Source organism: Peromyscus californicus, unplaced genomic scaffold, assembly GCF_007827085.1.
Source record: "Peromyscus californicus insignis strain IS unplaced genomic scaffold, ASM782708v3 Scaffold_20__1_contigs__length_68692818, whole genome shotgun sequence".
In the NCBI taxonomy this organism is placed as follows: domain Eukaryota; kingdom Metazoa; phylum Chordata; class Mammalia; order Rodentia; family Cricetidae; genus Peromyscus; species Peromyscus californicus.
In genome coordinates this window covers 64,054,100-64,074,495 of record NW_026294503.1, presented here as the reverse complement: position 1 = coordinate 64,074,495, position 20,396 = coordinate 64,054,100, and the positions used below count along the sequence as shown (strand labels likewise).

The following is a 20,396-nucleotide window of genomic DNA, read 5'->3' as shown; positions in this document are numbered from 1 at the left end:
ACCATTCATGGGTGGAGACTGTTTTCTGTATCTCTAAATTGCAGAATCACTGAACTTCCCACCACATTTGTCACTTGGCTTTGTCATCTGATGTTAGACTAACCATGACTTGTCCATAGGCTTTAGAGACTCTCAGGGACAAGGGTGACCCTGGATTCCTGTCTGCCTGCCCTTTAGTGCATTTTGTTTCTGGTGCAGCCATGGAAGGTTCTGATTTTTAGAGCATTCCGAACTTCGGTGCGTATATTAAGGACAGGACAGCCATCACAGGCCTGCTGAGGCTGAGGATTGTGTCTGTACTGTATTGAACTCTGGGTTGTTACATGGATTCATTTTGTGGGCTGGAGATTCCACACCCCTTTCTCCTCAGTGCAAACTTTGGGGATGATACTCTAGAATGGATGGACAGAAGATACACAACTAGGAAAGCCTCCGTGGACTGTGGACAGACTTCTTGTTTGTGGTTATTTTGTTTTCACTTGCTACTCGGGAGGATGCTCCTTACACAGCACACATGGGCAGGTCCTTGGAGGCAGGACTTTGTGAATCCTGCTCTGAGAAGAGCTCGCATCTATCTGCTGGCTTTATTTTTGGGCACATCTGGTATGAGTTCTAGATTAATAGTCCAATAGCAGCTCTTAATTGCTTCCTTTGGGCTTTTTAATTACTGCTAGCATGGTGGGTGACTAAGGAATTAAGAATCTCTTGTACATTTATAGAGCAACAGGTTCTGGTATGTTCCTAAAGCATTTATCTGTCATTTCCCCAAAATATCCATGTTTAAAGTTGTGAACATAACCTTTAGACTTGAGGGGTGGCCAGCTGAAGAATATCAGGAGGCCTTTGCCTCTCCGTTTACTCCTTCCAAGAATTGTAAAGAAACTGTCTAGTACTTGCTGCTCCAGATACTTAGGGAGATGTCATGGCAAAGGCATAACAGCCTTGGTGTTGCCAGCTGCTCCTGAGATCTTAGTGGCATGGAGCTTATTCCTCCCACCTTTTTTCTGAAGCAAGGCTGGTGAAGATTCCCTTCGATTTCCTGCAGGGACTCTCAAGCAGTGAGTTGGAGATGGCCCGTGTCATCTACCCTGCCTAGAGACAGGGACAGGGACAGTGTTTCGGCCATCAAAGGCTCAGCAGGTCTAGTGTAGCGCTCATTCACTCGGCAGGCATTTATTGAGGGCTTAGGACTGTGTTAATTGCCAGAGAACTAAAGATGACTAAGACGGTGTCTACCCCCAGGAGTTCAGGCTGGAGGGGAGCCAGATTCACTGAACATGTAATTACATTGTGTAGTTGGTGAGGTTCTGGTGTAGATGGGCAGGAAGCATAGGTATAGGCCTGGGGAGCACTGCCTGCAGGAGGAAATCCCTGCTGGCCAATGGGATGATAGGATTTGGACAGAGCAGGAGAGAGAATGCACTCCAGATAGAAAGAACAGCATGGTCATAGACTTGCGAGGGAGACAGAGCGTGATGTGCTCCGAGAATCCTTTCAGGGCAGCTCACTGCTCTTGTGTAGTGCAGCTGAGAGCAGTGGGCAATGAAGCCAAGTTGGCCAGGAGGCCTTGGATGCCACATAGAAGGAACTGTACTTCATGCCTTTTCCAAGAGAGTGTCGTGGTCAGATTCTGAGTTGTGTGTAGGTCAGTTCCATGTCCCATAGCGAGGAATTAGCAGTGAGGAGTAGTTGAGTAGTATATGACGGTGGAAGGCACAGTGGAGACCGGAGGACAGATTGAATTTTCAAGACTGATTAGGTTTGACATTGGGAGGATGGCATCTGAGACTTGTAGCTTTCTGGATTAGTTAAAGGGAAGTCCCACCAGCTGAGGGAACACAGGAGAATGACCTGAGAATGGAAAAGATGAGGCCAGTCTTGAGACATGTGAAGTCACAGTACCAATGGGAATCTGGGAATACCCTCTCCTGGGAAGCTGGAGATTTATCGGTGGAGCTCGAAAGAGATTTTGGAGACTGAATATTGTAACTGGTCAAATAAAACCTGAGGCCTTGGTATTCCCCCATTTTAGCCCTCTAGGAACAGGAAGGGACACTGAGAGGACTTACATAGTGTCCCTGGGAACAAAGCAGAATTGTTGAGATAGCGAGGAGGCTGAAGAGAGTGATTTATGCTCGAATGAGTCTGCAGGTTTGCAGACCACACGTTGAGCCAGAGGAAGTCAGAGGCGGCTGGGAAAGTGAGGGATTAGAGGTAAGCCAAGAATGCTAGAAATAATCTGCTAACATCTTCCCCTAATCTCTACAGATAGGCAAGCTGTGGCCCCAGAGTTTCATGAATTGTCCCAGATTCTCCTGGCTGTTCTGATAGCAGGGCAGCTTAGTCAGTGCTTCTGGTCTGTTTCCTGAGCTCTGGTCCTGCCTGTGCTAAATCCCTGGATAGCATGTATACAGCTGCTCTAACCCGCAGAGCACGTGGCTTGTGTCCTGTACTAGCTGTTCAATTGCGTGTGCATATGCTTTAAAGCATCTTGATGAAGAGGTTGTCGTCTTCCTATTTTACGGATGGGAAAATTGAGGCTTTGATAACTTTTCTAGGATCTCATGACAAATATTTTAAAACAATATGACCCAGATTCATGATCTTAGTCAAGGTCTCCTGACCAAGATTCAAATCTGAGTCAGCTCTTGCTTCCAAAGCCTAAGCTATTTTTTTCTTGTTCAATTTTTTTTTTTTTCTTCTTCAGACAAGGTCTCACAGTGAGTTCTTGGCTGGCTTGGAACTCACTATATAGACCAGGCTGGCCTGGAGCTCATAAAAACTGCTTGCTTCTGCCTCTCAAGGCTAGGATTAAAGGTACATGCCACCACATCTGTCACAGCCTAAGCTGTTGTTACTGCAGTATTTTGTACAGTTTAGGATGTTACTCGGCTCTGAGACCGTGTGTCTAAGAGGACAGTTTCTTGTTTCTGGTTGTGCAAGGTCACTCTTACTAAGAAACTTTCAACTTCAGGTGCACTTACACATGCCGTCAGCTGATTTCACTCAGTCCTGCTAGGCAAGGAAGCATCGTTTAATGATCAAAGCTGCCAGACAAATCTAGTTGGACCTTCTTGAATCAGAAATGGAGTTCCCCACCCTCCTTCAGAAAAGTTGATGGCAGGACTTGGTAGAAAAGCATGTAAATCTGGGTTCTGGTACATTTTTTTCCTCCCAGTTTTTTTGTTTGTTTGTTTTTGTTTTTTCTTTTTTTTTTTTTTCCAGTTTTTTCGAGACAAGGTTTCTCGGTGTAGCTCTGTCTGTCTAGGAACTCTCTTTGTAGACCATGTTGGCCTTGAATTCATAGAGATCCACCTGACTCTGCCTCTGCCTCCACCTCCAGAGTGCTGGAATTAAGACCTGCACCACATTGCCCACTGGGCTGGTTCTGGTACTTTCTATATGACCTTGAACCAATTGGTCTCTAGTTCTTCCCTTACTGGGTTAACAGGTGAAGGAGCATTCACCTCCAGGGATTGCTAAGGGCAGTAGATTGGAGACAAGTGCCTAGCATATGAAATGCTCAGTAATGTTTCCTTCTAATCTTTGATCCTGAGTAAAAGGTCTCACTCTGTAGCCCTGGTTGGCCAGGAACTTGCTATGTATACCAGGCTTCAAACTTACAACAACAGATCCACCTACCTCTGCCCCACTAGTACTGGGATTAAAGGTGTATGCCACCACACATGGCCAAGAGCTATCAGGATCTCTTTAATTTTTAAAATGCCACATATACATTTTTTTTTAAATTTTATGTGTGTGGCTGTGCACCATGTGCTTGCCTGGTGCCTGCAGAGGCCAGATGAGGGCACTGGATTGTCGGAAACTGGAGTTACAGATGGTTGTAAGTCTCCATGTGGGTGCTGGGAATTGAACCTGTGTCCTCTGGCAGAGCAGTCTGTGCTCTTAACTGCTGAACTACCTCACCAGGCCCTCGGGGTCTCTTTAGATCATAGGAGAGGAATTCTTTGTGGGCCAATTACAACAGGGAGGTATTCTCATCTAAGTGGATAGTCCAGGGCAATATAAAAAGGCTGGAACAACTGAATACGATGACATTGAGATGTGGGTAGCTGTCACCTCTGTCAAGCTGTGGCCTTGAAAGCATGCGGGGTGACAGCTTTGGAAGACTCTGAGATTAAGAGTGGACTGAGTTCACTGTAGTTCCTCCTAAAGAGGATAGAAGCCAGGAGCACTGTGGACATGCCCCATTTAAGAGCCATTCAGAAAGCAAGGAGGACAGAGGGCTTGGAATGCCTCTTCTCAGCTGATGTGATATGTGACAGATATGTGATATGTGCCTGGACTGGGCCTCATCTTACCCTTCTATAAAACAGGAGTCCTGCCCCTCCCGCATGTGTTTAGAAGTAGGAAGGGATTCATTAAGTTTTATGGTTGGATAATAAGCTCCTAGATTTATTATGAGACTCCTGGAAAGTCAGAGCCAGGCCAAGGCAAGTGCACTGGGTGCTGGCTGGAGTGCTGCCTCCCGTCAGCCTCCCCGTCTCCTTGGACAGCCCACAGTTTCTACTAAATTTCTTCTGCTTGTGCCTCATGTCCTTGCCTAGGAGCACGTGTGTTTCTGGGCCAAGTCCATACCCTCATGGAGTGGACAGTCTAGTTCAGGAAATCATGCAAAAGGTGAACAATGAACAACTGAGGAAAAAAGTATTTTTTTCTATGAAACCGTGTAATTAAAGGGCTGAGCAGAGTGCCTGGCCCAGAGCAGATGTTTATAAACTGCAGCTTCCCCTCGCTGTAAATACACAAGAGTTTTTGTAAGGCAAAACAGATTTTCTGGTGAGATGGCTCTGTGGGTAAATGACCTACCTATGTTTGATCCCTGGAACACACATGGTAGAAGGAGAGAACTGACTCTGACTTACACACACACACACACACACACACACACACACACACACACACACACACACTATAAAACAAGAACAGGTCTCCCCTTTCCCCTGGCACAGTGTGGATGTAGAAGACACTTAACAGCTGTTAAAAGAAAGTCTGAGGTTCTGCAGATGCTGTCACCTGGCTTCTCGCTGTCATCTGTGTTCAACTCTACAGTGTTCTTTGACATCGCTGTAGATGGCAAGGCCTTGGGCAGTGTCTGCTTTGGGTTGTGTGCTGACAAAGTTCCAAGGACAGGAGAAAACTAATTTTCTGAGCACAGACTACAAAGGACTTGGTTACAAAGTTTCTCTTTTCACAAAATTATTCCAGGATTCATGTGCCACACACGCTATAGTATCACTGGCTTCAAGTCTGTCTACAGGGGGAAGTTTGAGGTTGAGAACTTTATTCTGAAGCATCTAGGCCCTGGCATATTGTTCATGGAAAATGCTGGACCAATGCTAATAGTTCCCAGTTTTCATCCCACCCTTCCACCCCCCAACCCCCGCCAAGACTGAGTAGTTGAACGGCAAAGCCTGTGGTCTTTTGGAAGGTGAAGGAAGCCGTGTAGCACTTTGTTTGGGTCCATGGACAGCAAGACCAGCAAGAAGATAATTATTGCTGACCCTGGACTACTCTGTACTATTGACTTGTATGCATCTTAACCAGCAGATCGTTCCTTTTCATAGCCCTGGAGAGAAACCCTCCACCTTATCTGCTCCAAATATCTTCTGATGCTTTTTGTTCTTACTGTAGTATTTTTGTTTGGTGTGTGTAGTTTTGTTTTGTGTATATAGTTTTGTTTTGTTGTTTTCTTGACACAGGGTCTATATTTTGTAGCCCTGGCTGTCTGGAACTCCCTTTAGACCAAGCTGGCCTCGAACTCACAGAGATCCGCCTGCCGCTGCCTCCCGAGTGCTGGGATTAAAGGCGTGCGCCACCACCGCCTGGCCTCGCTGCAGTTCTTTAGGCTCCACATTTTTCTTAGTCCTCTCTAAGTAACTGAATTGTAAAGTTCATGATTATGAGTGAAAACTAAGCAAGAAAAAAATGTTTGCCTATAATTGCTAACAGGGAAATGAGCCCTTCAGAAACTCAGAGGAATAAATAGTATACAGAGGTCTGGGTTGTTGGTGAGGGGAGGGTTCAGAAGGACAATTATAGTTATCCAGCTGAGCCCTGAAGGGCATTCAGGTTAGAAAGGCAGCTGAGAGGGCTAAGGCACTTCCTGGTCTCAGAGTAGGTGCTATGTAGGAGTAAAGTTCAGGATTGGGGTTAGATCTAGATCCAGTTCCAGCCCTCTCCCATACTCTGTGTGACCCCAGGCAAGTTCCACAGCCTTTCTTAGCCTTACCTGTAAAACAAAGAAGTTTGTTGTTGTTGTTGTTGTGAGGATTATGTGTGGTGACCCACAGAGTGCTGATGACAGTTTTCTCAGTAAATGTTAGCTTTGGTCATCATTACTATTATAATTTAAGTAGTATAGTATCATCCTACTCATTCCTGCTAGCTTACCTCGGGGTTCATAAGCCCCTTTGTTATTGGACTGTTTTCTGCCCATAATTTCCTAAGTGCACACTATTACAGCAGATCACTTGTAGACTCCTGGCCTTGTTATGATGCTTTTATGCTTGCAGACATCTGCGATACATGTTCTGATCTAGAGTATGACCATCTTTTCTATTGCTTTGCCTGACCCTCTCCTGCTTGATGTTCAGAACAGAATCCTGAAGCTTTTCTTCCAGTAATCCCTGCTTGCTTCCTCATCTAATCAGATGCTATCTCCCAGGGACCCCTTGGGCAACCTCTGCCTCTTCCTCAGCAGAGCCAACCACAACTCACCCTAGCTTTCTGATCGACCTTGCCTCAGGATATAAGCTGTCCAAAGATAGTAATCACTCCTTGTTTGTTTTCTAGTCCCAGATTCCTAGTTTAGTGTTTGATGTGTAGTTTCATAGCTAAGTGTTGGAATAAAAAGCCCGAGCAAAGTTTGCATTATGTGTAACATTTTCTATGTGGGTTCTGATGTAGATGTTTATATATACTAACTTAACTTCCCCAGTCTCCATGGCAACTTTGCTAGGTAGGCACTATTCCTATCCCCATTTCACACATGAGGAGATTGGGTCTCACAGACATGAACTCCTTTCCCAAGGGTACAGTAGTAACAAGTGATGGAGCCAGGACTCCATCCCAGACACTGTGTCTCTACAGTCCTTGTTCTCACCACTCCATTCTGTTCCCAGGAGTGTCACTGAGAGCCATCGAAAGGATGTGTATTGAAGGTCCAAGATAGGGTGAAGGAACATTAGTCATAAGTCACAACTCTATGGCCACATTTAAAAAGAATTAATAAATGTGTGGAGACTCCGTTGGAGCAACTCTTACTTAGGGGAGATTTGTTAGAAGAGGCAGGATCTCACCTGCTGTGAGCTGGAGGAGGGGTGAGGCTAGGTGTCCTGGAGAAGGAGACAGATGGCAGGAGGAAGAGGAGTATCTGCATGGGGAATGAGGTCTGCTCAGTCTTTAGTGAGTTGGTGGTGACTCTACTCAGAAGCCATCGCCTAGCAGGCTATAGAAGGGTGACTCTGGTTAAGGAGAAGAAAGGGAGAGAGTAGGCTTCGATGGTGACCTGAACTGAGACTTGGGGTGAGACGCAGGAGTTCACTGAGGGAAAAGCAGCCTAAGGAACACAAAAGGTAGAGTATAGGTGAGTGCCCGGAAGTTCCAAGGACGGTGGTGAGATGTCAAGAGAGTTCTTTCTGTTCTCGGATAACAGGAATGGAACAGGACCAGAACAAGGGACCCAAGGGACCTGGTAGAAGGCTGGGCATCAGTCATTTACTAAGCACCAGCATTATTCAGAACAGAAGCCTGACCTTTGCTTTTAGGGACTCCTGTTGCAGTTGTGCCGGGATGAGCAGGGAACAAGCAGGAAGGCACATCATATGGAATGTATTCGGACTGCACTCATGGTCCACGGCTACGGTCACAAGGAGCACTTCTTCCTCTCCTCCCTCCCAGCCCATCCCTGTCGTCCTTCTTGGAGATAGTCTTGCTCAATTGCCCTGGCTGGCCTTGAATTCACAATCCTCCTGCCTCATCCTTCCAAGGAGCTGGGATTACAAGTGGGTGCCACCGTGCCTAGTGGCAGTCACCATAGCAACTGCTGCTTTTAGTTTTTCTCTCTTCAGTCCTAGGTTTGTCCCTAGAGCCCTGTGCACGCCAGGCAAGTGCTCTACCGCAGCATCCCGTCCCCAGACCCAGGGAGTTTTGTTTACTGTATAGGAGGCTTCAGTTCCAAAGCCACCTCGCTTGGTCAAAATAACTGCCAAAGTGCAGCCATTGTGTCTGTGTTCTGCCCAGCTACAGACAGAACTGAGAAAGGAGCGTCTGCTTCACCCCTTTAAGACTCCTTTTCAGAGACCGCACACTCTGTTTACATTCCACGTGGTCACACAGCCAAACTGAAGTGAAAGAGAAAGCCATGGAGGAAAGGAAAGCTAAACACTGCTGAGGAAGAGGAGAAGCTGGGGGAGAGCAAGTGGGCCTTGCTGTGTCATTTGGACTTGTCATTATTTGAGAGTGTGATTTGTGACAGCTGTTGGGTTTTGATACAGGTAATAATGGGTAGGAAGGATTTAGAAGGCCAAGGAAGCGTTGGTCACAGGCAAATCCTGGGGCCAAGAAATAGCAAGAGGGCTGGTTCCGTGAGAGCCCAAATGGTAAGCTGTTCCGAGATGCTGAGGCCAGCCTGGAGAGAAGCTCAGCTCCCAAGCACGTTCTGGTAAGATGTGAGGAGCAGCCAGCCAAGGACTTCTTTTTTGTAAATGATAAGGAACCAAGGAACCAGAGTATTTCTTTTTCTTTTCTTTTTTTGAGACAGGGTTTCTCTGTGTAGCTTTGGAGCCTGTCCTGGATCTCGCTCTGTAGACCAGGCTGGCCTCGAAATCACAGAGATCCGCCTGGCTCTGCCTCCCGAGTGCTGGGATTAAAGGCGTGCGCAGAGTATTTCTGAATCAAGAAAAAACGCGATTCACCTTATGTGTCTGGGTGTTTGGAAGCCATCCCTGTTCCTGGGGAAGAGGGAAAGAAGTGCTGGAAGTCGATTCGCAGTAGAAGGTCAGGTGCCCCTGAGTGCTGAAGTGAATAGTAAGAGCATGGGGTAGTGACGGTGGGACAGGAAGGGAAGGCTAGGTCAGAGTCCTTGTAAGGGAGACCCACCGTGTCCCAGTGAGAGAGCTGCTGTGGTGTGAGGAGAGAGGGATGTGACCCCAGAAATCCTCTTGGGACTCCCAAGGAGTTCCAGGGAAAGAGGGAGAACCCTGGTTGGCTAATGGAGAGTGGCAAGCTGTGCCCAAGACTCCTTGGCTTTGGAAAACCTGTCACCCCCCTCGGAATAGTTTCCATTCTGCGTAACTGGGGAGTGTGTGGGTCTGGCTAACCACGAGGAGGGGCTGAGGAGCCAGTGGCTGGATCAAGTTGCTGTGGTGGTAGTTGCATTGGGCCAATGGTTCAACTGGAAAATGACATCAGCAGTTTTGTCTGAAATGGGGTACTCCTCAACTGGTAGGCAGAAGGGCGTCCTCAACCAGGAGCTGGGCCCAAGCCATCTGTAGAAGTTACCTGATGCTAGGTGTAAGCGCAGTAGTGTGGCGGAGGGTAGAGAGGGCTTTCCTGGCACTGGGGACACCGTCATTTTCTTTTGCCTTCTCAGCATCCAGTAGAGGAATCCTCCAAGGTGACGACAGAGAGGCCTCAGGGGTGTGATGGTTAGAAAAAGTGGTCTCTGAGTTGTGCCGGCCTTCTAGGACCCTTCCTTCATCTGATTTGCCTGGCGTGAATTGCAGAGCTCAACTGGAGACATCTGCTGAATCCATTTCTTTTTCCTCCAGGCTGCTTAGGGACTTGGCCCATAACTGTTCAGCAAGTCATTTCTGGTTATAGAGTCATCAGTGACCACAGGAGCACGTTCTCCAGACATAGTTCTGTGCTGGCAGCTTGTTCCCAAAATGATGGCTTCAATTAAAACAAATCCAGAAAGGCAGACTTAAGCCACTGCAGACACTTAAGTCAAAGAAAATCACACCCACTTCTCTGATACCATAAGGAGGAGCCCCAGCAACTTTCCTTTATGTCTCCTAGTAGCTCAGGCCTCGAGAAAACTGTTCGGGAGAGTGGAGGAGTGGGATGGGGTTGGGTCCCTGCACTGTGAGCCTATGGAGGAAAGGCTGGAGTCTCAGGGTGCAGGGGAGGTGGCTGTTGCCCTCCCTGCTTCCTGTTTTAGAATACTGCTGGGCAGGGGGGCTGGCTGCATTGTTTGCCCGCTCGCTCCTCAGTCTGTGCTTTGAGTGCCCTTCCTATGATTCTCTTTCTGGAGCAGAACAGCTCTTGTCCAGAATCTTTTGTCCCCGACTCAGACTCATTCTCCAGATCCCTGCTCTGGAAAGGCTAGAGGAAGTGGGCGAGAGGAGCAGTCTTGAGCTTTGTTTCCCAGGCTTGGCAGTGAAGACTGGATTCTGGGTCGGCGAGGGCTGCGGGGAAGTCTGCCTGTCCATGGGTTTCATCTCCACCCCTGCACTACCCCAGCCAGTCATGGGCCTGGGGAAAAGTGTGGGTGTTTGAAGGGGCTGCTGTGTTTCCTATGTCTGGATGTTCTAATGTTAGCTCCCGGACCTTTGACTGAGCTCTGATTTGTCTGTTTCCCTTTGACAGGATCGCAGTTTTGGGGGTGTTGGGAGGGGCGGTGCTGAGACTGTGAGATAAACAGTGATGCAGAGGTGGCAGCAGCATGGGGCGGGTGGGGCTGGCCGGGCAGCCCGCTGTCTGGGCGGGCTGGGTGGAGGAGGACTCCTGCCCGGCACACTGGCCAGCTGGCTTGCGTTAAAGCACTGGCTGGAAATAGCTCTCATTGTCTGGGAGCTGCTACTGCAGCAGGGCTGGCTGTGGCCGCCAAGGGGCCAAGGTAGGAGGGACTGATGCCTCTGGAGCGCTCCCCCTTTGGTAGCAGTGCCCAGCTGGCCACAGCTGTGCCCGTTACCTACCGGTGGAGACCTGTGGAAGGCTGGCTGGGCTGTTCCAAACCTGCCCTACTGATGTCTGGTCACAGGCCTTGTGTTGCCGTCTTTGTCACTGGCTTTGGGGCAGACTTGTTGATTGGGGAAGGGGATCCCATTAGGAGCTCAGGCTGGGAACAGTGCTAACTCTCCTCCTACAGCAGCCTCCTCAACTTCCAGGCTTCTCCTTCCTGCCCATTTCCTACCTCTGCTCCTCTGTCCACTAGGTCCATCGACAGATGCCAGGGAGGCTTTGGTGGCAGCTGTATCTGGGGCACAGCAGCATGCTGAAAAGCACGTGATACCCAGGAAAGCACTTTCTGTCCCCTGTGGGTAGGCTCTAGATTCAGTTCTCCAGGATTCTCTATCCCATGGCCCGAGCACAGGGCGCATCTATGCTCAGAGACAGGTCCAGCTTAGGAAACTTGTTGGGAGGTGGTTCTGCAAGAGTAAATATTAAAAACAATCACCAACTCTTCCTGTTTTTGCTGAAAGTAAATACCATTTGTGGCTGTCCCTAAAGTCCTCACAGCCCTTTTCCCAGGGATGTTCCAATGTTTCTAGCCTGTCTATAGGTGCTATGCCATTTTTGTGTCTGTTCCTAGATTTGTCATGATCAGCTGGGGCTAGAAGTAATGGAGCAGGGAGTTTTGGGTGCTTCCTATTTCTGTATGTTGGGTTTTCCCCAGGCTTGGCCCAAGAAGACTGGCAGAGCAGGGGTGAGTCCCAGAGTAGGCGTGTAGCTTTTAAGGAAACTCCAAATAGCCAGTATTTCCCCTTCCTCGGAAAGAAAGGAGGAGTGGCTAAGTGGACTTGGGGTGCCAGGCAGGCAGGAGAAGGGAACCTCTGACAGCAGACCCCCGCCCTTCCTCCTCCTTAGCTTTCCTGGGGCAGACAGGGATCAGGTTGGGGGACGTAAGGAGACATGGTAGAGGAATAGGACCCCTTATTTATACAGGCCCCCAAGTAAGAAGCAAGCCCGAGCAGCCTTGCTGGAGAAGCATCAGATCCACAGCTTTCAGCTTCTTCCATCATGGGCCTCTAGTGAGGCGTCTTCTTGTTACCTCTGACAGAGACCAGGACCCAGACTTGCTTTCAGTTTGAGTTCAGCTCCCTTCTCCCGTCTCCTACTGTGACTGTTTTGGCTGTGATGTGTCTCTCTTCCTCCCTTCCTGGGTGGGGTGTGTCTCCCCCTTCCCCAAAGATGGGGTGTTTAGATTGATTCTAGTCTTAGAGGAAATCAAAGAGGGATTTAAAAAGGGCTCAAAGAATTACACTTCTTTCAGTGTTGAGAAGTGGTTGCCGAAGGACAAATGAGAACAGACAACCCAGAAGCAAGAGGGCAGCTGTGTGGATGCCAAATACCACACTGGCTTTCCAGAAGGACAGGAGTCTTTGCCAGTACCCACCATATTCCAGATGTGTGCAGGTGTAAAATAGTCATCATCTGATGCTCAGAAACCCCCGCAGGATAGTGAGATGTGCTGGATGGATGAGTCCAGTGAACTTGGTAGCTCTGAAATGCCCAGAGTGGATCTTGGGCAATCTGGCTCCACAGCTGGTACCCTCTGCCTTCTTTCTGTCCAACAAGACTTTCATTGGGGACTTACCAAGAACTGAGCTTCTGTCTCTGAGAGCCCACTGTCCAAGGAACCACGGAAACAGGCTCCTGACTGAGGCTGGAGCCGTGTCTCTGGAAGCCAGGAAGTTGGCTTCCTCTGGACATTGGACCCTGCCAGATTTATGCACATTATCAGGTGGAGGCAAGAGCCATCATGCTCTTGTCTAGCAGCAAAGGAACTGCCTGGTCCTCTGCCTTGACTAGTGGCTCCCGCCATAGTCAGTGCTTTGCTCTGTGAGAATGCTAGAGGTTGCGGGTTTTTCCTTCCCACCCCCTTCCCGTTGCACTCTCAGCCCTGACAAAAAGGAGGCTGGGGCCGCTGTCATCCAGAAAGCTGTGGAAGCTCTAGACAGGAGGGGGTGGGCCTGCTGTGAGGACTGTTGGGTGCTTTGCCACCTATTTCCACACTGCAGGGGTCCATCTTCTCTGAGGATTTAAATTTTGACCAGGTCCTTGATGGGTCACCGTGGTTTTAAGACCGGTGTCCCGTCCCGGAGGGGGTTATTTTGTTCAGTCTTGAAGCCTGGAGAGAGTCAAGCATTTCCCCAGCAGCACACCTGGCAGGGAGATGTAAAGCCACAGCAGCCCACAATGGTTGGCCGAAAGAGGAAGTTGGTGTAGACAGGATGTGATGTCTGCCACAGTAGCAGTAGACTATTCATGCTCTGTACCAGGGTCTGAGGTTTCTATTGCTAATGAAACAGCTGATGACCAAAACACAGATTGAGGAGGAAAAGACCTCTCCACTTCCAATCACAGTATGTCATCAAAGGAAGCCAGGGCAGGACCGAGGAGGGAGGAGCTGGAGGCCATGGAGAAATGCTGCTTGTGGTTTGCTCCCTTGCTGAGCGTGCTTTCTTCCGGTACCCAGGACCATCTGTGCAAGGGTGGCATACCTCAGTGAGGGGGTAGACCCACCTGCATCAATCATTAAGAGAAATGCCCCACAGGCTTGCCTGCAGGACAATCAGGTGGGGACATTTTCTCAAGAGAGGTTCTCTTCTCATTTATTTATTTATTTATTTATTTATTTATTTATTTATTTATTTATTATGTATACAATGTTCAGCCTGCATGTATCCCTGCAGGCCAGAAAAGGGAACCAGATCTCATCGTAGATGGTTGTGAGCCACCATGTGGTTGCTGGGAATTGAACTCAGGACCTCTGGAAGAGCAGTCAGTGCTCTTAACCTCTGAGCCATCTCTCCAGCCCCGGGGTTCTCTTCTTAAATGACTCTAGCGAGTGTGAAGTTGACAAAACAAATAAATAAAAACAAAAAGGCCAGCACAACCAGCATTTTTTTCTTCTGCAGGAAAAAATAGGAAGTTATTTTCCTGGCTCAGACGTGGTAGCAGTATCATTGGATGATGGTGCTATGCCCAGGGTGTGTAGAGCCAGGATTAGTCCTGGGGACCCTTTCTGCCTAGTTTTCTCTTCCTGTCAGCCTGTCCCCCAGCTGGCTGGCCTGAGGCTGTCTGAACCTACCTTGGACCTTCGTGTCTGTTTGTTAAAGCGCCCTGCTCCTGTGTGTCACCCACACACAGACAGTTGAGGTCGGCCATCAGCAGAGCAGTTCCCGAAGGCGGGCTGTGTCTACGCATCCTACCGCCAGTGCAGTATCAGCGGGGGAGGATGCAGGCCGCCTCTGTCATGTAGTTCAGGCAGAGACCAGGGAAGAGTTGTGAGGACATTGTCTCTGTCTTGTCTCTCTAGTCCTCAGTTCTTCCATTTGTAACTAACTGGACTCCTCCACCAGCCTCCTTTTTTGAACCCTAATGGTCCTGTTTTCAGCCAGGATGTGAGCCCACTGTTCCTGGGGCCTGATAGCCATGGACCCACCATCAACTTAGGTCTCTGTAAAATGTGTTGAGAGGAGGAGACTGAATGTAGATTGCGTTCTTGGGATAAGATGAGTGCACAAATGGCGTAATAGTGTGTGTGAGATAAGTACATGATGGATTATGTGACAGAAGTAAATAATATTTAAGGGTTTTCCTGTTGGTCCCTTAAGTAGAATACCGGCCCCCTGGAGATCCTGAATACACCATTCATTTAAGGATGAGGGTGGGGTTAGACAGGAGTGAGGCCAGTGCTCAGGCTTGGGTTACCAGGGACTGAGAGCCGGCCTTAGAGAAGCAGGGAGAGGTGAGAGGGAGGTCTTCCCGGAGGTCAGGTGGGTCAGGCAGCTGTGGCACCTCAGATGGGCATCTTGTTTGAGTCCTAAGTGGGGTGTGCAGGCGCTGTGATCTGATCAAAGTGTCAGATCAAAGTGTCAAATTAGAGGCAAAGCTTGTGACCTAGAACAAAGCCAGTCATGTCTGCAGGGGACACAGGGGAGATCTACACCATGTACAGGCAGACTTTAGACCTTCCTTGCACTGCACCGACTGTTCATTTAGTACATAGTAATGAGCAAAATAAAATAACTCATGGTCTATCCTTCAGTATTTTATATTAGGGTGTCTTAACAGGGGGTCTGGACAGTGCCCTGTATTGGTTAATCGGGAGGGTAATCATTTGTAATGAGTAACAAGTAAATTGCTACTGCTTTTTTTGTTTTTTGTTTTGTTTTGTTTTGTTTTGTTTGTTTGTTTTGTTTGGGTCAAGGTTTCTCTATGTAGTCCTGGCTGTCCTGGAACTAGCTCTGTAGACCAGGCTGGCCTTGAACTCACAGAGATCCGCCTGCCTCTGCCTTCCGAGTGCTGGGATTAAAGGTGTGTGCCACCACTGCCCGGCTTGTAAATGTTTTTCTAAAAGTGTGTGAATGGTTCTCTTTGTATAAATGACCTCATTCACTTGCATCTGATTCATGATGTTTGGCTCTCAGGTCACGGCAGAAAAGCAAATTGAAAGTGGCTTTCAGAGTTTGGTCTGTCTTATGCTAAGAAGTATCTCTTGGTACCAGAGAATGGATGGTTCAGGGGTTCAAAGTAGGCACTGCTCTTACAGACAACCCAAGCATCCATGTCAGACTGGTCATAGCTACCTGTAGCTCCAGCTCCAGAGGATCTGATACCCTCCCTCTTCTGGACTCCTAGGGCACATACATACACACACACACACACACACACACACACACACACACTTTAAAATTAGTAAAAAATATTTTTAAAAACATCTTTTTTACAGTATGGCCTTTCCCAGTTTGACTTACCTCATATTACATGAAGTACCTTTTATAGTATGATTTATGTGTATATGACATATATGTGGAATGTCAAAGAAGGCTTCATAAAACATTTATACTTCCTACTTGCAATGAATCTTGGTGTCTTCTATTTAAATCTTATTTTCATTTCTAAGTATTTTGTGTGTATACTTTGTATAGGTATGTGGGAGCAAGTGTGCCATGATGTACTCAGGGGAGTCAGAAGACAGCTTAGAGGAATTGGTTCTTGACTTCCGCATGGCTCTGCTCTGGAGTTTAAACTCAGGACAGACTTGGGGGCAAGCACCTTTACATAATTTTGCATTCCAGATAAAGTTAATTTTGACTCATTAGATTGATTAGTTTGGAAAATATTGTTCAACCAAACTTGACTGTTCTGGTGGGGAGACAGGAAGTGTCCCCCTTCTATGCTGCCTTAGCAGCAGTAAGAGGGGAAGGGGAAGTTCGTGCCTTCCTGCCCTCCAGGTGAGTATGTGGTGGGAGTTTCAGCTTGCTGACTTGGGTTCTCTCCTCAGAGTTCCATGAACCTGCCTCCTGACAAGGCCCGGCTCCTGCGACAGTACGACAACGAGAAGAAGTGGGATCTCATCTGTGACCAGGTATGAGGTGGCAGTCTGTGTGATCAGGTGTGAGGTGGCGGCGGTCTGTGTGATCAGGTGTGAGGTGGCAGTCTGTGTGATCAGGTGTGAGGTTGGCAGTCTGTGAGATCAGGTGTGAGGTGGCAGTCTATGTGATCAGGTATGAGGTTGGCAGTCTGTGTGATCAAGTATGAGGTGGCAGTCTGTGTGATCAGGTGTGAGGTGGCAGTCTGTGTGATCAGGTGTGAGGTTGGCAGTCTGTGTGATCAGGTGTGAGGTGGCAGTCTGTGTGATCAAGTATGAGGTGGCAGTCTGTGTGATCAGGTGTGAGGTGGCAGTCTGTGTGATCAAGTATGAGGTGGCAGTCTGTGTGATCAGGTGTGAGGTGGCAGTCTGTGTGATCAGGTGTGAGGTGGCAGTCTGTGTGATCAGGTGTGAGGTTGGCAGTCTGTGAGATCAGGTGTGAGGTGGCAGTCTATGTGATCAGGTGTGAGGTTGGCAGTCTGTGTGATCAAGTATGAGGTGGCAGTCTGTGTGATCAGGTGTGAGGTGACAGTCTGTGTGATCAGGTGTGCGGTGGGAAGGCCAGGGAGGTAGCAGTCTGTGACACCTGGAGAAGACAGTAAGGCCAAAGCGTGTTGGCAGGAGCCAGCCTTGATACGGGGTAGGTAAACTGACTTTGTTCAGGGGCTGCCTAGTGTACAGTGATGCAGTGGCCTGTGCAGGGTCATCTGTGGATCAGGTGGGCAGTTCCTCCAGAAGACTGTGTTCAGTGTAGGACTGTGACTGTACCTGCAGGCTATGCTCAGGGACTCTGTTACTCTGGCCCAGACAGGACAGATAGTGGGGTGCTTCTCCTGTCAGCCACAGACTTCTAGGAGGGAGATGATGCCCTTGTCCTCTTGGGTAGTCCTTGCATGGGTAGTGTCTAGAGCTGAGTAAGAAGAGAAAGCATTACTTTGCTGATAACCAGGGTATTATAACACTCACTGCCTAGGTTCTTTCTCCTGCACATTTGTCTTTGAATGCAAAGCTCAGCATGGTGCAGACCTGGCACAGAGTGTGGGCATTATGTTTACATAGCACTTAGACGCTGAGCTTGGTCATGAACAAATCTGCGGGTTTTTTTTTTTTTTTCTTTTCAGGCTCTGACAAAAACATAATAGCTAATGTTTGAGAGCTGATTATCTGTCAGGAATGCCACATATAGTAAAATACTTCATTTAACCTCACAAAGTCCTCTGCTGGTCCTCTTTCAGTCAGAGAACCCAGAGCCAGATTGGTCCAGGACATACAGGTGCCAGGTCTTTGCTGGCTGTTCTCTTTTGTCGTGTCCTGTGCTTGCCACGAGCTGGCATTGTGATTCTGAGGTCCACGTCCAAGCTCTCGCCAGGGAAGGGTTTGGAGGACAGCAGTGCTGAAGTTACTTCCTTGATAAGCCCTCTCCTTTTGTTTGTTTTTTTGGAAACAGGGTTTCTCTGTGTAGTCATGACTGTCCTGGAACTTGCTCTGTAGACCAGGTTGGCCTAAACTCAAAGAGATCCTCCTGCCTCCGCCTCCCTAGTGCTGGGATTAAAGGTGTGCACCACACTGCCAGGCAAATTCTGTCTTTTTTTTAGGTTACATAATTTCAGTTTTTCTTGGAGTTTTGTTTGTTTTCAGGTCCTGTTTCCTAACATTATGTCATTCTCCTGAATCCCTGTATGCATCTCTTCCCCTGAGCTCTTCAGATAGCTTCTTTGTGGAGGGCTGTATAGGACCAGAATGCTGAGGGGTTTGTTGAGTCTCCTATTGGGTGGACCCAAATAGAGAGGCCATAGTCCTGTGCTCTGTGGAAGGGTATTGAGAAAGAACCCAGCTGAGAACAGCTTTCAGCATTTGCTTGCTGGGGTCCAGTTCCTGGGCAAAGCACAGACAATGTACCTCCCTAAGACTAAGAACACAGCAAAGCTAGCTGAACCCCAGCTGCAGAGTTTAGAACTACAAAAGCTAGATTCTTCAGGGCAAAGCTCCCCTCGCTGTGGCTTTCATAGCTGCCTGCCAGTTAGCCAGTTCTGTATTCACTTTAGGTACTAGTCACAGCTGTGGTCTCTGCATCTTAGCAAGCAGTAGACTAAAATAGTCCCTGGCATAGAAAAGCAGTGTAGATGCTAGGGAGCATTGCCTGAAGAGGAGCCCGCCCGCAGCCACAGGTGGGAATGTGCCCAGGGATTGGTCAGGGAAGGGAACCTAGGGTTTCGATGATGCTAAGGGGCAGGTGACATCTGGAGGCTGAGTCCCTCAAACAGCTCTGTCGGCATTCTCCGTCCTTAGACCTCCATGGACTTTGTGTTTCTGTGTGCACACGTGTGTTTTTTCTTACAGGAACGATTCCAGGTGAAGAATCCTCCCCACACCTATATCCAGAAACTTCAGAGCTTCTTGGACCCCAATGTAACACGGAAGGTGATGTATAGGACGGAAAGGCCCTGTCTTGCTGCCCTTCATGGTCCTGGGGGGTTGGGGCACAAACCTTTTGACTTGGAGCTAAGTATTTTGACACTGATTTTTGAATATTGACAGTTAAATATCTGGGCTTTGAGGCCTAAGTGACTATCCAGTACCGGAGGGAAGGTCCGTAATTGCACATTGTCATCCCCATGTTTTCTTTTCTGCCTCTTTTATTTGTAATATAAAAATGCATAGCGTATGCCTGTGATCCCAGTACTTAGGTGACTGAGGCAAGAGGATTGTGAGTTCCAGGCCAACTTGGGCTACATGGCAAGATGCTGCACACCCCCTTCCCAGACAGACAGACAGACAGACAAGGTTGATGGAGGAAGGGAGGTTAGAGAGATGACTCAGCAGTTAAGGGAACTTGCTGTTTTTCCAGAGGACCCAGGCTGAGTTCCCAACACCCACATGGTGGCTTGCAACTCCTGTAACTCCACTTCCAGGAAATCCAACATCCTCTTCTGGCCTCTATAGGCAGTGTATGCATATGGTACATAGATATACATGCAGGCAAAACACTCATACACAGAAACATAAATAAATAAAATCTTAAAGAAAAGTAGTTGACAGGGAATGTCTGTCAAGTGACAAAAGATTCCATGTTTACAGAAGTTCAGGAGGAGAGTACAGGAGTCAACCAAGGTCCTGCGGGAGCTGGAGATCTCACTTCGCACCAACCACATTGGGTAAGTCAGGCCCGGCCATCCTGGCCTCGCTCCCTGGCACCAAACACTGTCAGCCACACAGATTTTGGTGCCCTTTGTTGGTTTATCCTTCCTGCCATGAAGCAAGGCTGTCTCTTGAATAGACTCTGGCTCTACAGAGCTCTAGATAAGCCCTTTCCAGCTTCTCCACCCGTCAGTTCTGCCAGCTGCTGACCAGTTACTTCTGGCAAGCTTGGGGCCTCTCTTGGGGTCCTGTGGCTTTGAGTAGAAGACATTCCCATAGCAGCTAAGACTGGAGTCTGCCTGTGGTCTGGTCCTGGGCCAGGAGAGGCCCAGCAAAGGTTGGGATGTGAGAATATATTATATTGATAGATGAAACCTAGTGCCTAATTGGTGACTAGTTAGACTTTTTGGTGCACAGATTATTTGTTTGTTTGAGAAAAGAAGAAGAAAAAAAAACTTAGTACATAAACAGAAGAGGCTTCCTGAAGCACCAAAGAAAGATGTGAGACAGAGAGGCCCGGGCACTGGGCGTCTCCTGTCCTCACAGGTCCTGTTGCTGTCAACACATTGAGATCTGTGGGGGTCTTTCAGACCGAGTGGGGTACCAGGTGGTGCTGAGGGAGCTAAGGGCTGATGTGGCGAGGGTCGGAGGGACAGTGCCTCAGTCCTGTGATGCCGTCCCAGCAAGAGTGAGAAAGAGATGAGAAGAGGCAGACAGAGGTGTGTGCACACCTGTGCAGAAAGGGTAGTGAGGTGGGACTCCAGCACCTCAGGTAGGGGGCCTCAGTGGGTGAGCAGCAAAAGGTGAGGTGGGGTTTCTGGGCAGATGCCAGCCTAAGTCCCTGAGCTTCCTGAGAGTAAGGTGGACAGAGCCAAATGACCTCATCCGCTTTTCCTCTTTGTCAGAGCAG

General features: G+C 48.5%; 1 protein-coding gene across 1 annotated transcript in view; it reads left to right on the top strand.

Annotated features, from left to right (window-relative positions):
• Positions 1 to 20,396, top strand: part of Fmnl3 (formin like 3) — a 53,550-nt gene that overhangs the window by 16,077 nt on the left and 17,077 nt on the right. Inside the window, 3 exon segments of the mRNA XM_052748906.1 lie at positions 16,262 to 16,345; positions 18,689 to 18,769; positions 19,427 to 19,503. Of these exon segments, the coding sequence (XP_052604866.1) occupies positions 16,262 to 16,345; positions 18,689 to 18,769; positions 19,427 to 19,503 (242 nt within the window).